The sequence below is a fragment of the Tachypleus tridentatus genome, chromosome 9 (genome assembly GCF_004210375.1).
Source record: "Tachypleus tridentatus isolate NWPU-2018 chromosome 9, ASM421037v1, whole genome shotgun sequence".
Taxonomy (NCBI): domain Eukaryota; kingdom Metazoa; phylum Arthropoda; class Merostomata; order Xiphosura; family Limulidae; genus Tachypleus; species Tachypleus tridentatus.
Genome location: NC_134833.1, coordinates 12,462,902 through 12,481,251, shown reverse-complemented (window position 1 = coordinate 12,481,251; position 18,350 = coordinate 12,462,902). Strand labels below are relative to the sequence as shown.

Below are 18,350 nucleotides of genomic sequence, written 5' to 3'. Positions count from 1 at the left end.
TATAACTTTAGAAAATGAACTGGTTTATGGTAAAACCTATGCCTAAATTCGCTGACAATTCTCACCCGTTCTTTCAAAGGTGATGAATGAGATGGTAATGTTATAAGATTTATTTTTCAGATGAGGAATTTCCATCTGCACGTGATAATGATGAACAAGAAAAATGCAAAACGTTATATGAGATGATATAAATTTGAATAATCGTCTCAAGTTTAAGCCAATTCCATAATTCTGGAGCTTAAGCACTTCTCTAAAAATGATGTTTTTTTTAGATTTTTTATTTATTTAAGCATCAAAATCGCTGAGACATTAAAAAAATGTTAGTTCATCCACTCGCTGCTGCATCTAATGTTAAAAACAGTCAATTATAGAGTTATTATATTTATGTTTGGTCAGTTTATAGTTATTATGAGCTTTAGATAAACTAGGATGTACAATGTTTATTTAGCAGATAGACGTACAGTGACAGTTTATTTGAGTTCGTGTCAAAGAGATACAAATTGCATTACGTAATTTGTGGCATCCGTGTCTATCACAGGGATATAAACTGTATTACATGAATTGTTGTAATTATGTCGCTCACAGGGAACACACTGTATTACAACACATTGGTTGTCATTCACAGGAACATATAACGGTTTAAAATAATGTTCGACGCCTGTGTCGTCAATGAGTATATACACTGAATGTAGTGTATTATTATTATTATTAGTCTATTATTTACTGTCGATTTGGCCCGGCATGGCCAAGCGTGTTAAGACGTGCGACTCGTAATCTGAGGATCGCGGGTTCGCATCCCCGTCACGCCAAACATGCTCGCCCTTTCAGCCGTGGGGTGTTACAATGTGACGGTCAATCCCACTATTCGTTGGTAAAGAGTATCCCAAGAGTTGGCGGTGGGTGGTGATGACTAGCTGCCTTCCCTCTAGTTTTACACTGCTAAATTAGGGACGGCTAGCACAGATAGCCCTCGAATAGCTTTGTGCGAAATTCAAAAACAAACAAACAAAAATATTGTCGATTTTTTTACATTTGAATAATTTGTAAAAAGAAATATTTTTGGAACGAAAAGCACTACATTTCTCTAGACTTATCCAACATCTGCCCCCTGGTGGTTCAGCGGTAATTCTGCTAGCCTATGACACTAAATATCGGGTTTCAGCACTCACGGTGGACAGAATGCAGACTGAGGTTTAACAGCAAGTTAGCACAAATCAACAATATCTAAGTTCTAAGTGCTACGCGAATAAAACATAGTAGAAACAGTTTCTACTTCCCAGCAGACTTTTTCACTTACCAAAAATAAAATAAAATCTCAATTTGTGTCATAAAATAAGTATGAACAGAGTTATTACAAGCAGGAGACAAGTACTAAAAGACAATCATTTTACGGTGTATTACAGCATACGTCCCCCGGTAATACAGCGGTAAGTCTACGGATTTACAACACTAAAATTAGGAGTTCGATTCCTTTCGGTAGACTCAGAAGATAACCCAATGTGACTTTGCTATATGTAAACGTACACGTATTACAGCATACCTGTAAACCTTTATATTTTGTTGCAGCAAATTTCTAAGCCCAATTATAATGTATTACAGCAAATCACAAAACTGTGGTACACTAATCAGAAGGTTTTGTAAAAACTGTGACAAAGTCGAGTAACAATTATCTACCGCTGAATAAAATTAGGTGTCAAATAAACCTGTCAAGTGTAAAATCACTATTGGCCTTCTGGGGAACAAACTTTATTTTAAGAATCGTACATCATGGTCAATTTATCATTTTCAATGTAAACTAAACTAAACCATTCAAAAAGACTTAAAGAACACTTGGTATCTTCCTCTGGTGAGCACGTGGTTACACATAACCAATCAGTTCTCACACTTGGTATTTTCCTATGATAAACACGTGGTTACACGTAACCAATCAGTTCTCACACTTGACATCTTCCTCTGGTGAACACGTGGTTACACGTAACCAATCACTTCTCACACTTGGTATCTTCCTCTGGTGAACACGTGGTTACACGTAACCAATCAGTTCTCACATTTGGTAACATCCTATGGTGAGCACGTGGTTACACGTAACCAATCAGTTCTCACATTTGGTAACATCCTATGGTGAGCACGTGGTTACACGTAACCAATCAGTTCTCTTTACTTTTTAAGATGTTGAAATCATGGACAAAGTAAACAATGTAAAAAAATTAAAGAAATATTTTTTTGAAAAGTAACCAAAAATCTAAAGTTAATAAATATGTAATTTTACGTTTATTGTAATTTTTGTTTCTCTTACTTGGCTATTTTTGGTATCTGTTACTTTATTTAATAGTGACAAAGCAACACACTAATACTGTTACATCAAAAGCCATCAGTATAACGCCTAGTATATTTTTAACACTACATTATTAGTTTGAAAATGTCCAATATGGCGTGTGGTTTTCATCATAATATTAATTCTGTAATTATAGTCCCTTCTGGAAAATTATGAGTGTATAATAATAGTACTATAACCACTCTACGTTCACCATATCCAGAAGTTCGCCGGCCCGGCATGGCCAAGCGTGTTAAGGCATGCGACTCGTAATCTGAAGGTCACGGGTTCGCATCCCCGTCGCGCCAAACATACTCCACCTTTCAGCCGTGGGGACATTATAATGTGACGGTCAATCCCACTATTCGTTGGTAAAAGAGTAGCCCAAGAGTTGGCGGTGGGTGGTGATGACTAGCTGTCTTCCCTCTAGTCTTACACTGCTAAATTAGGGACGGCTAGCACAGATAGCACAAATGTGCGGAATTCAAAGAACAAAGAAACAAAACTTGCCACTTGATGGCGCTTGATATTAACTAAAGATAAAAAAGAGAAAAATAGGTGTGAAGTTTGATAAAACGTTTTATTATTATTATGTTGTTACTTTAATTATGAAACAGTGGTCCAAAATAATTTGTTTTGTTTTTTCTTTTCAACAACTGGCCAAAGCCACTGTAGGCCATCTGGTGTGCCCACTGTGGAGAATCGAACAGTATTGTTTACTATTGTCACTTCGTGGACTCACGTTGTATCAACGGGAGACCACGTGAACATTATTCCAGTGTGATTGATATCTAAGTATGCTACAGTATTAATTTTATTCTATGATAATATTTTAATAAATAGTAATCTGATGGTCGCGAGTTCGAATCCCCGTTGCACCAAACAAGCAGTGGGGTCGTTATAATGTTACGGTGAATCCCACTATTCGTTGGTAAAAGAGTAACTCAAGAGTTGGCGGTGGGTGATGATGATTAGCTGTCTTCCTTCTAATATTACACTTCAAAATTAGGGACGGCTAGCGCAGATAGCCCTCGTGTAGCTTTGCGTGAATTTAAAAACAAACAATTAATGTATGATTTATTCTCCATTATTAGGTCAGAACATGTTCAACAGAAACAGAACCTGTACGGTTCCTAGGGCTTCTTTATTTTGACAATATAATAAAAATATATTTTCAATAAAAGCTGTATTCATATCGTTGGACAGCTTATTCCTGTTGACCGAGGCTGTTGATTGAAAACAGCTTTTCTTAATAAATCCAAAAACTTTCGAGTGACTAGTGTCATTTTGAACCATAAACGTTTTTTCAGCTCAAGGATTATTAAGTAAAAACACATATAATGATTTTAAAATGGGCCAAAGACTGTACTATTATGTTCCAATGGCCCGAGGAATAAGAAAACATATTCCAGTGTATGTTTCATCTTGAAGTAATCCACACTAAATATTGCACATTAAAATAATATAAACCAGTTCCTCGCAAAGCAACAACGTATTATTGAACCAGTTCGTCGCTAAGCAACAACGTATTATTGAACCACTTTGTCGCTAAGCAACAACGTATTATTGAACCAGTTCGTCGCTAAGAAACAACGTATTATTGCACGTCAAATATACTTTTACCGGCGTTTTCATGCTCGTGCTTACGGATACGTCTGCGTGACGTCACAGATTCCTAGGTTCAGCGTGGTATTACTATTTTCTAATAAACAATCATAAATTAAACTTATAATACATTCGCAAATTAAGGTAGTAAAACTCCTGATTATTAGTTTGATAACGTAAAAAAAAAACACTGTAATTAATTGATTATGGATAAGGTTATAAATATAACGAAGCGGTTATAGTATTGGTTATAAATATAATGCAATAAGTAGGGTATGGGTTATGGATATAAGGAACAAATATGGTATGGATTATAATAAAATGGTTATGAAGTGGATTATGAATATTATGAACCGTTTTTAGATTTGGTTGGGAATTTTATGAATATAAAATGAATTGAATTTCAAACTATCACAGTGGTGACCACTTCGAAATAAAACAGGTATAAACGGATATATAGTTTTCAATATGATATTATATTAACGCTTGACACACCACCCAGTCCAGTATATTTCAATACTGACCATAGGATGATAAACTAGGAGGAGTGGGAAAAGAGGTCATTTTAGAAATCAATGATTTAGGGTTACTTCGATAGATTGCTGTGAATGAAATTAGGCACAAAAACGAAGAAAAAAACTAGATATGGTTGGAGAATCATTAAGGAAATCATCATCTAGTAATGCATCGTACATCTGCTACAACACTACACCTTTGGTCATTAAGGAAATCATCATCTAGTAATGCATCGTACATCTGCTACAACACTACATCTTTGGTCATTAAGGAAATCATCATCTAGTAATGCATCGTACATCTGCTATAACACTACACCTTTGGTCATTAAGGAAATCATCATCTAGTAATGCATCGTACATCTGCTACAACACTACATCTTTGGTCATTAAGGAAATCATCATCTAGTAATGCATCGCACATCTGCTACAACACTACATCTTTGGTCATTAAGGAAATCATCATCTAGTAATGCATCGTACATCTGCTACAACACTACATCTTTGGTCATTAAGGAAATCATCATCTAGTAATGCATCGTACATCTGCTACAACACTACACCTTTGGTCATTAAGGAAATCATCATCTAGTAATGCATCGTACATCTGCTACAACACTACACCTTTGGTCATTAAGGAAATCATCATCTAGTAATGCATCGTACATCTGCTACAACACTACATCTTTGGTCATTAAGGAAATCATCATTTAGTAATGCATCGTACATCTGCTACAACACTACATCTTTGGTCATTAAGGAAATCATCATCTAGTAATGCATCGTACATCTGCTACAACACTACACCTTTGGTCATTAAGGAAATCATCATCTAGTAATGCATCGTACATCTGCTACAACACTACACCTTTGGTCATTAAGGAAATCATCATTTAGTAATGCATCGTACATCTGCTACAACACTACATCTTTGGTCATTAAGGAAATCATCATCTAGTAATGCATCGTACATTTGCTGCAACACTACACCTTTGGTCATTAAGGAAATCATCATCTAGTAATGCATCGTACATCTGCTACAACACTACATCTTTGGTCATTAAGGAAATCATCATCTAGTAATGCATCGTACATCTGCTACAACACTACATCTTTGGTCATTAAGGAAATCATCTAGTAATGTATCGTACATCTGCTACAACACTACACCTTTGGTCATTAAGGAAATCATCATCTAGTAATGCATCGTACATCTGCTACAACACTACACCTTTGGTCATTAAGGAAATCATCATTTAGTAATGCATCGTACATCTGCTACAACACTACATCTTTGGTCATTAAGGAAATCATCATCTAGTAATGCATCGTACATCTGCTACAACACTACACCTTTGGTCATTAAGGAAATCATCATCTAGTAATGCATCGTACATCTGCTATAACACTACATCTTTGGTCATTAAGGAAATCATCATCTAGTAATGCATCGTACATCTGCTACAACACTACACCTTTGGTCATTAAGGAAATCATCATCTAGTAATGCATCGTACATCTGCTACAACACTACACCTTTGGTCATTAAGGAAATCATCATCTAGTAATGCATCGTACATCTGCTACAACACTACATCTTTGGTCATTAAGGAAATCATCATTTAGTAATGCATCGTACATCTGCTACAACACTACATCTTTGGTCATTAAGGAAATCATCATCTAGTAATGCATCGTACATCTGCTACAACACTACACCTTTGGTCATTAAGGAAATCATCATCTAGTAATGCATCGTACATCTGCTACAACACTACACCTTTGGTCATTAAGGAAATCATCATTTAGTAATGCATCGTACATCTGCTACAACACTACATCTTTGGTCATTAAGGAAATCATCATCTAGTAATGCATCGTACATTTGCTGCAACACTACACCTTTGGTCATTAAGGAAATCATCATCTAGTAATGCATCGTACATCTGCTACAACACTACATCTTTGGTCATTAAGGAAATCATCATCTAGTAATGCATCGTACATCTGCTACAACACTACATCTTTGGTCATTAAGGAAATCATCTAGTAATGTATCGTACATCTGCTACAACACTACACCTTTGGTCATTAAGGAAATCATCATCTAGTAATGCATCGTACATCTGCTACAACACTACACCTTTGGTCATTAAGGAAATCATCATTTAGTAATGCATCGTACATCTGCTACAACACTACATCTTTGGTCATTAAGGAAATCATCATCTAGTAATGCATCGTACATCTGCTACAACACTACACCTTTGGTCATTAAGGAAATCATCATCTAGTAATGCATCGTACATCTGCTATAACACTACATCTTTGGTCATTAAGGAAATCATCATCTAGTAATGCATCGTACATCTGCTACAACACTACACTTTTGGTCATTAAGGAAATCATCATCTAGTAATGCATCGTACATCTGCTACAACACTACACCTTTGGTCATTAAGGAAATCATCATCTAGTAATGCATCGTACATCTGCTACAACACTACATCTTTGGTCATTAAGGAAATCATCATTTAGTAATGCATCGTACATCTGCTACAACACTACATCTTTGGTCATTAAGGAAATCATCATCTAGTAATGCATCGTACATCTGCTACAACACTACACCTTTGGTCATTAAGGAAATCATCATCTAGTAATGCATCGTACATCTGCTACAACACTACACCTTTGGTCATTAAGGAAATCATCATTTAGTAATGCATCGTACATCTGCTACAACACTACATCTTTGGTCATTAAGGAAATCATCATCTAGTAATGCATCGTACATTTGCTGCAACACTACACCTTTGGTCATTAAGGAAATCATCATCTAGTAATGCATCGTACATCTGCTACAACACTACATCTTTGGTCATTAAGGAAATCATCATCTAGTAATGCATCGTACATCTGCTACAACACTACATCTTTGGTCATTAAGGAAATCATCTAGTAATGTATCGTACATCTGCTACAACACTACACCTTTGGTCATTAAGGAAATCATCATCTAGTAATGCATCGTACATCTGCTACAACACTACACCTTTGGTCATTAAGGAAATCATCATTTAGTAATGCATCGTACATCTGCTACAACACTACATCTTTGGTCATTAAGGAAATCATCATCTAGTAATGCATCGTACATCTGCTACAACACTACACCTTTGGTCATTAAGGAAATCATCATCTAGTAATGCATCGTACATCTGCTGCAACACTACATCTTTGGTCATTAAGGAAATCATCATCTAGTAATGCATCGTACATCTGCTGCAACACTACATCTTTGGTCATTAAGGAAATCATCATCTAGTAATGCATCGTACATCTGCTACAACACTACACCTTTGGTCATTAAGGAAATCATCATCTAGTAATGCATCGTACATCTGCTGCAACACTACATCTTTGGTCATTAAGGAAATCATCATCTAGTAATGTATCGTACATCTGCTACAACACTACATCTTTGGACTTTATTGTAACGGTGTTTACACAAACTATTAAACTAATGATTTATTGTATAATGATTCCAAACTTCCCGCTCTTTTTGATACTACTGTGCTCTTGATTTTTTTATTCGCTGTCAGTGTAGTAGTCAATGACATATCTTCGATTCAAATGCTTTATGAAATTGATTGGAATATTTTGGAATAAGTGTTTCCCTTATTCGACGTGAACCCACTGTTTAGTTTAGTCACTAAACTTAAACCATCACATCTAGAACATTTCAAGCATGTCTGAATGCTACATAGTTTTAATTAACACTTACAAGGTTACTTCTCAATGTTTGCTCTCGGGTCAGGTCACAGGTAGGGTTCAGCAACCTCGAAAATAGTACGAAACGTTTTTTTCTAACCTAACTAATTAATATTTTTCCGGAACAACTCTTTTTTTCTCTTTAAGACACATCAAAATGCAGGACTGACCCATGGGTAACAGATGTTAAATTTGAAATGAAAGCAGTTCCAAACGTCGTCCCTAAGTTGACACAGATGCAACCTATAAAAGTTTATAATCCATTTAGACTGCCTAACACTTTCGCTTAAACGAGATGATTTAATTAAGTTATTATTATCATAATAAACGTTGTATCCCGATCACAGATTGATCGACATAAAAACGAGGAGAGACATATACAACCCCAATTTTGTGCTTTCGGCTAGACAACACCGTAAAACCTGTGTTGAGCTCGCCAAAGTTACGTTAGAATCCAAAATTGGTTCAAATACAAAGAAAAATAATAACCCGTGGACAATTAATACAATTTGTTCATAAAGACATGTGACAGTTTAATGTGGACGTCAATGCCGTAATGTAGTGAAAACAGTTTTACAGGGTAACGTTCTACTTGCACATCGAGATAACATGCCCATAAATGTTTTTAACCACAATTTGATTAAATAGTGCGTTTTGAAAGAAAGAAACGAGTTGTTAAAAAGATGTAGTGAGTTTTTAGACGTTTTACCTCCTTATCTTTACCTATTTGAAAACAGAATTGTATAAGTTGATGAGATAATTTGCTAAGGTTAAAAAGGCAGTTTCAAAGTTATAGAGATAATTTATTTTTGGATAAACAATGCACTTTGGAAGCTCGTCGAGAAAAAAAAGACACAAAAGTTATAAAAGCGTAAACGCTGAAAGCCAATTAGAATAGTTTAGAAGGTTACAGAATAGACAAGTCTGTTGGCCATGGTGTCTGCATATTTGCCAATATGAGAAAATTTAACGCCAGCTTTCCAAAGGAAAATGTCAAAATTCAGTTAGGAACTACAAATTTTGACTCGATTACAAAATTTATTTGTGAAGTTTCCAGAACCTAATGAGCTCATTAAAACTTCTGACAACTGAGAAAGTTGTTTAGAGATACGTTTATTGTTTTGTTGTTCTTTCGAATTAAGCAAAGCAAAAAGCTACACAATGGGCTATCTGTGCTCTGCCCACCACTGGTATCGAAACCCGGTTTATAGCGTTGTAAATTCGCAGACATAACGTTGTGCCACGTTTTGTCTCGAAATAAAATCAGCACCTTAGAGCCTGATTTAGAGATTTCTGATTAGAAGAAATGTAGCAAATGATAATTATTAAAATGAAATAAATTATAGGAGGAAAGGCACGATCTTCATTGGTTACAATAATTTCTTGATGAATGAACTAAATGAAACAGTGGAAGCAGTGACGTATAAATCTGTTTTCTAAAACCTTTACTTTTCTGTCATTTGCTTTTACATATTCTTCTATTCGGTTTAAAATAAAGCCTGTGATTTTAATATACAACTAAAGTAAGATTACCGTACAGGCTGTAAGTTGTAAATAAAGCATACTTTATTAGTATGTAAACTCAAAACAAAAAGATTACATTAATTTGGACTATTTTACGGCAATTATAAAGTACTTAGGAGACAGATTTCAAGAGAATTTCTCTTTCATATAATGATACGGTTACTTAACCGACAGCCTTGATAATACTGGCGACAAATAAAAGAACTTCAGAGGTAAAAAAAAATATATATATATATATCCAATAAAATTGTTTCCCTGGGGAGTCCATTTTCCCTTCCGATTTCTCTTTCAACCCGTGACAGTTCATCTTCTGAATACACCGTGAATCATTATTTGCTTCCAACCTCACGGAACAATAGTTTTCTTACGTTTCCAGTTTGATGAGCGTTTTCACTGGTCTCAATACTCGTGTGGCAAATTCCTTTTGGAATAATCTATCATTATTCTTTTCTCACTTAAATGTAAGAGGTGGAACAGGCAATGCACGATAAGGACGAGGTATCCAATTCTCCTGAAATATGTGAGTCTACCTTGCACTAAATGGGGCGTATATATCATTTACGTGTGCTGGAGAAATTCCGTTGTCGAACAAGCTAACGGATGAAACAGTATTCAAATATCAAATATTAGTTTGTTTTAAAACATACATTCTGGTTATCACGTTTAATTTTATTTTAAACTGTTTATCTTTAATTTGTGATCCACATACATATTGCCGCTAAAACATTAAATACTTTGAAGGCGTAGCTGCGTTGTAACCGAACGCGTAAAGTTTTCACCCTGTACGTAAAGAGGGAACATTGGTTATAATTCACGATCTAATTAGTGTATCCACACGAAATGTGGCAAGGTTTCGTTGAATTGTACAAGACTGTTGTACAAATATACTCGAGTTGCAGCTGTCGAAGTACAAGCTGATTAACAAGAATACGTCTGTCTGTTGTACAGTTTGAATAATGACATCTCTACTGTTTATTCCAGCATTCCTGTTTACTATATCTGACATTTACTCTCTGTTACTACGAGCTGACATTAAATTAATATTACAGAGTAGAATGAATAGTTGTTAACCATGACATCAAATAAATAATACCATGTTGAATGTCATTCATATGAACTTTTATCTCCACTTGTGCATATAGAGATAAGGCCGACACTTCAATCCTACTATTGGGTCAGACAGAGGTAGCCCAAGGGTTAGCGGACAATGCTGTGGCTAACTGCTTTACTTTAGTTTATGAGTTCTAAATTATCAATTATAAATTAGTGATGGGTAACATAGTTTGTGAGTTGCAAATTAGGAATGGGTAACTTAGTTAATGAGTTATAAATAATAGATGGGTAACGTAACAAGACCCACACAATGTATAAAAGTACTGTGATTAATCAGTCTAAAGAAAGAGTTAAAGATGTATTTTACGTCCATCAAATATTTAGTTTGTATTATAATCTATAAGAAATATCTAATCCAAAGCTGTTAGACTATAAAAATAGACTTAATCCAATATTTAACGATGCTTTTATAAGGAGAAATTAATTTTACATATTACAAGGTTCATAGTGTTAAGCCGTTCCTTGTTGTTGAAGTAATGAAAAAAACGTGCAATGCACGTGTATAAAGTTATACGTATCCATGGAAACTATAGCTTTGTTGATTCTAACTGAGCTGTTGCTTGAATTTCTAAAGATAAAATACACCTGGCTCATGGCTGGCCACCACGTGCTGGCTAAGAGAGCGTGCCTTCAGCCATCGATATTATTCTCAGCTGTAACTACAAACATGATCGGCAAATTTTACGTCGCTAAATTTCAGAACAAGGCTGTGAAAAGTGCATTGTTTCAGAAATAATATTCTGCTAAGCGAGTGTTATTATCTGAGCATAAAACATTTTTGACAGATACGAAGACGGTGAGAGCCAGAAAAGAACCGTTATCAGGTTTTTTATCGTGAACTAGTCTTAACTCACTGTTGTTTTTGTGCTTATTTTTGAATGACTTTGATTTTATGGTGTTCTGAATTAGGTGAACTAATGACAGAAGCTCGCTGGCAGTAATTACACCTCTTTATTAGTATTTCAACAAGCACTGACTGACAGACAAACCGAGAGTATCACTGCTGTACTTTTTACAGCACTTAACACTCTGTCAGGATTAAACCTGACAATTTCTACGTTAGAATTCAGAGGCTAATACCTGCGTAAGTTGTCCATTGTACACCTTTCGGCTAAACAAGAAATAAACAGAACCTTGAGATGTATGTATTGTATTAACAAACCCCAAGATTAAAAGTGTTTAGGTTAAGTTTAAGTATAAACTATCCATCTTGTTTAATGTAGTCTTGATAAAGAATAGATAATTATAAATTTCTTTTGCCTGATAAAGTAAAATATATCGCAGATTAACTAAAAACTCTGTTATCCACAAACTTTAATTTCTAACTGACAGAATTTTTCACATCATTCATTCAAAATATGTTCCTTACGAGAGTTCTCGTAATCAAATTACTCAGTTGAAATAACCACAATGTTTCGATGAAACAAGACAGTTTCTTTTACCAACGAACAGTGGTATTGACCGTAACATTATAACGCCCTCACGGATTAAAAGATGAGCATTCTTGATGTGACGGGGATTTGAACCCGCAATTCTTGGATTACGAGTTGAGCGCCCTAAGTATCTAGTCATGGAGGGCCATGTCTATATAAAATTGAGCGAATTATTATTATTATAATGCGAGGTTTGTTAGTTTTGAATTTCGCGCAAAGCTACACGAGGGTTATTTGTCCTAGCCGTTCCTAAGTTAGCAGTGTAAGACTAGACGGAAAGCGGGTTAATCATCACCAACTACCACCAACTCTTGGGATACTCTTAATACCAACGAATAGTGGGATTTACTGTCACATTATAACGCCCTCACAACTGAAAAGGCAAGAGTATTTGGTGTAACGTAGATTCGAACCCACGTCCCTCAGATTACGAATGGAGCACCCTAACCACCTTGGCATATGGGCCCCAAGACAGTAACCGAGTACGAATAAGAAACGTCTTATCTTTCCTTGTGGATCAGTGTTACATATGTCAGAGAGTACTAGATTAGAACGTATCCAATGGAAACCTAATGTTCTTTATGTCTTCAGTAACGGCTTTATGTCTTCACTACATATATAATTTTCAATATATTTTAATGTTGGATAAACATTTTATTTGAAAGGTACTCACAGTTTTCTATCATCCTTAAAATACAATTAAGTTAATCTTATGACCAAAAGTACAAAAACAGGACCTCAAAAAATGTTGTTTTAACTGTTACCTATACACGAATATGCTAGAACTTTTATTACTAGTACCACGAGGTTTCTGAACCTCCAAACTAAACTTATGTGGCAAAAAACACAGAGTAAATCCTTAAAGAGTGTTTTTGTTTTAACAGTAATGTTACATTTATGTGCAGGAAAATGAAATACATTAACACGTTAACTATCTCTTTGTGTTTGTTTGTTTTATAACGTTCCTTTAACTATGAAGATGACAATAAATTCATGTAAAAATAATATATTAATCAGACACAGTAATTATGACCACGGCTTACAATCGTGCAATCATTAGAGGCTTTTTTGTTAACTAACATTCTCTCTCAGTTTTTCTTCGCAGAGTGAAAGGGCGTTCGTTACAAAGCTGCCAAGCAAGACGGTAGAATCTATACCACAATGGCGTCGTATAGCCCTCAGTTCTATCAACACGTAGCCTAGGAGCATGCGCACTTCACTCGTACTAGTTGGAAAGAAAATTCACATCATCACGGTCGGAGAATGTTTATTAACCAGCCTAGCGATAGCAACAGTTTCATAAGCGGTTGCTCGGTTGCAGTGTCGTTAACAAAGAGAGAACATGAGAGTTATTTTAAGAAAAACTAATATGTATAACGATATAAAATATCTAAAACATTTCGCCCTAATTTTTAAACTGTGTATTCACATCCAAAAAAAAAAAAATCTCAGATTAATACTTGATAGACATTTCCTACTAATTATTTTGTATTTATTTCAGACATCGGCTGTTAATTTGAGGCTATGAATAACTATTGGATAAGAGTCGAGAAATATTAAAAGTTTCATACGAATGTTAATACTCGTACGTATCACTATGACTGGAGTAATTTTGACTATAAGAGTTTGTCAAAAGTATGTTTGAACGCAGCTTTTCTATCAGAAAGGACAAGAGGACATTCAAAACAATTAACTGACCTCATTGGTTGAGTTATAGCTTGATAACATACAAACCATTCACCAAACAAATCTCACTATACTGTCTAAACTGTGAAATTTCATAAGTTTAGTTTGTGAAAATTTGCTACATGTACATATAGAAATATTGAAATGTAATCGATTTGTATGGCACAGGTTAAAAACACATCACATGGATACCGTTAATCATTTTTCTAATAAACAAATTAATAATTATGCAGGAAACCAAAGATCATTTCGAGTTTAAAAATAGTGTTCAAGTTTCAAATGATCAAACTTATATTTGTCTGTCGACTAGGCTTACGAAACATAAACTGAAGAATGCTTTTAGGATTGTAAAAAACAATATTTATTCATAATTTCATCAACATTTCTTTCTGTAAAAACAGGTTTCAAATGAAACTTGTTTCCTCAAACACTGATTTTCTAAATCAAGTTACGTTTCACTGATATTTTCCTAACGTTCATTGAGATTAGGAAAAGTCCAAGCCTCTTTTTTAGGGTGGGGTACGTTTGAAAGTGAGGGAAATAAATACGGGCGTTTTCACGTACATGTGAAGAAGAAATACCATGAAAGTTGTATCGTTTAGCCTATTTCCTACCTAGCTTAACTGTGTTCTCCAGAAAATAAACATGATTTTTTTCTGAATATTCTCATGAAATATACGAAGATCTTTAGATAATTTTTATGTATATGTTGAAAAAACATACAGGAGCCATTGAAGTACACCATAGTTTACAAAACGAACTACCGATATTGAGAAATTCTAATATTTTGCAAAGCAATTCACAGTTCATAGGTATGCAGTATAACTAAGCATATGAAGGTAACATGAGGCACATAACTTTGTTTTATGTATCGCTGTTATACATTTGTGTTAAAACAAAGAGTGTTAAATTATACACGTTGGTCTAAGAATATTATTTTAAGATCTTCGTGTCTTTCTTAATTTTGACAAAACAGAGAGATATGTTACAAGCATAGAACATTACAGATGACGCTTCGTTTCACTTCAGAGTTTATCGAATCTTAATTTTTAGGGAACTGTAATGTTAATGTTTGTCAGAATGTATCGAACTTATCTTAAATATACAGGATTATTTAACGTACAAAACTACCGATAAGGCATTACATAATTCCTAGATAAAATTACACCTGAAAAACATCTGTTTTATCAAACTAATGAATCACAACACGGTGAAAACTATTTAACTCCACAACGTTTCACCTTGGATGAAGCCTTGGTGTGAAACATTGATGAATTAAGTTATTTACTTTGGTTTTTGACTGTTTTTCTCTTTCATAAAACAATGTTACATTTCGGTGCCCACTGCGCTACGTAAATAATAATACATTGTGGACACAACTGTAAGTCACGATTATTATTGTGCGAAATACAATATTAATAAAAAATAGTAATTATTATTCATTATTTCAACAGTCTAAAGTATTTCGGTTAACAATATTAATAGACAACAATGTTTATTTTGTTTTACGTACCATATAACATTACTTATAGTTGTATAGAATTTGAAACAATTAACAATGCGCCACGGTTTTTATATAAAATATAAACTTCTTACAGATATGACCAAGGAATATAGTGTTAAAGCTATTCACCCAGTTTTCCTATGGATTGTCAAGCCAAACATTCAACACCAATAAGAAAATTATAAATACTTGAAATATGGCTTTTTATTGTGCTCTAGCCCTGACCTCCATTATGTTATGTTTAATAAATTAATGTTACAACTTCACCTCTGTAATGTAGCGTCTTAAGACAGGGATTTCTTGGTTAAGCCTAACTTATATTAAACAATCAGTATCTTTAAGTTTGATATAACAAACACCTTACTATACCTTCAATCTTTCCGATGTATTTATAAAGTTACCAATTTTGGTGAATATCTTATCGATTACTGATGGAAAGCTAGTTACAAGTTCCAAAATTATGACTTCCAGGCAACGAGTTATCGGATACTGTAATTTACTACCAGATAGAGAGACTTTTACAAATCTAAATAACCATGCTTAATAGAAAGTATAGTTAGCCTGAACAGTCAGGTCATCTCAATATGTGAATTAGGAGAGCCATATAAGTAATATATAACATAAAACGATGTTATGTTACTTATGTATAACAACTATAGCTGATTAACATGCTAACGTATTATACAGGGTGTTCGGAAAGTCACTGTGCACTTATATATTTATTAACATACATGTTTCAATATAGAATACAGGAGGTAAATATGAATGACAATTATAAACAATGTTGAAAGTGACACCCGTTGGCATCAATGCAGGCCTGGATCCTTCTTACTTTGTTTCTAAACACTGCTATCAGTTGCTGGCTTGAAATAGACTGAATAAAATATGATTACAAAACTGCACAGTCACTCTCAACACCCTGAATATGTACGTGTTTTTTCCAGCAATGTTTATGTTAAAACTCTTGCGAAAAGAAAGGACAGTATTTCTTTAAAAATGTAACTTTGTTACAAAAATAAAATGGCAACCATCAGTCTTTTAACTCTTAGTTAACAATAAAACTATATTACTTGATTTCGTTTTCAAAATTTAACTGCATTTTTTTAACATCTCGTACAGACCTCTTTCGTTTAAACTGTCTTCTAAAACAATATCCTGGTTTTTATTCTTTATTCTACGTAATTCAAGCTTCCAAATTACAATGAATTAATCTAGAGGTTATACCATACAATTAATTGTACTATTATACTATTCTAGAACTGTAAAACAAATTATTGTTAGCTATTTCTATAAAAGCATTCTGTTGGAGAATAACTTAATGATAAGTGGACGTTTAATAACAAATTAAAACAACTTACGATCGTTGTAACAAAGTCGCCAAAGCCCGGATGTGGTATACTTGGAAAGATATTCTTTATCCCCGGTACCGTTGTACAGCGGGTTCTGCATAAGTTCCTCGGTATGGATCCACGCGTTAGAACACAGCATGACACCCTGCGCAACTAAGGACATAACGGCGGTCAGCGGGGTCAAAACACGGAGTAGACGCACAGTAAACCAGGGCATGGCGGCTGTGAAGGCTTAGGTGGTCAGGTGCGGTGGTTTTTTGGGGCCTCAAGGCCCTGCTCATTAGGTGGGCCAGCGTGGCGCACAGCATGGGCTCAAACACCCGTAGTGAACGCAAAGTAAAGGAACTTTTGAAAAGTTCTCATCCATTCAAAAAGGAAACCGGCGCCTGTTGAAGGCAGTGCCCTCTGGTCACAGACATGAACACAATCAAGAACTGCAGATAGACAAATAACCTAGAAGCAGCAAGAGTAAAGAAAGAAGAACCGGTTTACTATCTTCAGCCTGTCGTTTCCAAGGTGCCACCTGTCTCCACAGCGACTTCACATCCGGGGCCACAAAGAGAGCACGCGCAAACAGCTCGTGGAGCTGGCAGCAGACTTGGATGTTACTCCACTGCTGGCGTCGTCTATTCCCGTTACTAGGGAGGAAGGTATGTCACGCACGAACAGGCGGATTATGTCATCTCATTTATTAACAGTCAATACCAAAATTCTAATCTTGCTTTCCACACGATTACTTATGTGTCTTTTTCTCAACTGTGTGTTTTATAGAGGAGAAATAATGAGACGGTAAGGTTAGCAATCATCGAGATGTGTATCTAAGGTGAGAAGAGACACGCGCAACAGGAGCATCTTGAAATGATTCTAAACTCGAAGAATTTTTATGCAAATTCTAAAAGACCTGTTTATATAACGATTTCATGTCCTTATTTTCTCTCAGAACAAAATTATAACTGCACAGTTTCAAAGTACAGACAGTAATTCAGGAAGTGATAAAATGATGTGTTGTTGAGAACCGATGTTGCTTTTGTAGTTGTTGTGTTGGCAAGAACTGACGTTCGTTGAGTTGTTTTATTCTGTTTCTGTTCTATCGGTTTAGGAGAGGAACTATCTGGTCACGTCTTTCATATGTTAGGCTTAGATTCAGCTAGACCAAAATCACATGAAACACATAATTTAACAAGCATGACGAACAACTGTTATAAATAAATAATATACATAACAAATTGGACACTTTCATAAATTTACCGGTTTTTTGGAAGGAAACAAGGCAGAGGAATAATCAGTAGATCCTAAAATATAATAAATATAAAGGTGTTAATTATTTTCACTAACGTAAAAGGAGAGAGATTATATCTTGGCTAAACAAATCGTTAACTTGACAAGTATCTAATAAAGCGTGTGTGTGTGTTACACAATTATAATATCATAAAATTCGCCCTCTGAAAACATCATGGTAAAGATAAAATATATCCAGAGAACTATTACTTAACTAAACTTACGGACAATATCAGTAGTCTCAAATTACAGAGA

General features: G+C 34.9%; 1 protein-coding gene across 2 annotated transcripts in view; it reads right to left on the bottom strand.

Annotated features, from left to right (window-relative positions):
- Nucleotides 1-17,458, bottom strand: part of LOC143224763 (voltage-dependent calcium channel gamma-5 subunit-like) — a 102,334-nt gene extending 84,876 nt beyond the window's left edge. The window contains exon 1 of one of the 2 annotated variants that reach the window (XM_076453036.1): nucleotides 16,827-17,458. In XM_076453036.1, the coding sequence (XP_076309151.1) occupies nucleotides 16,827-17,034 (208 nt within the window). In that variant the 5' untranslated portion in view covers nucleotides 17,035-17,458. The remainder of the gene's footprint in view (nucleotides 1-16,826) is intronic. The other variant, XM_076453035.1, reaches the window with a different exon arrangement.
- Nucleotides 17,459-18,350: the final 892 nt, after the last annotated feature.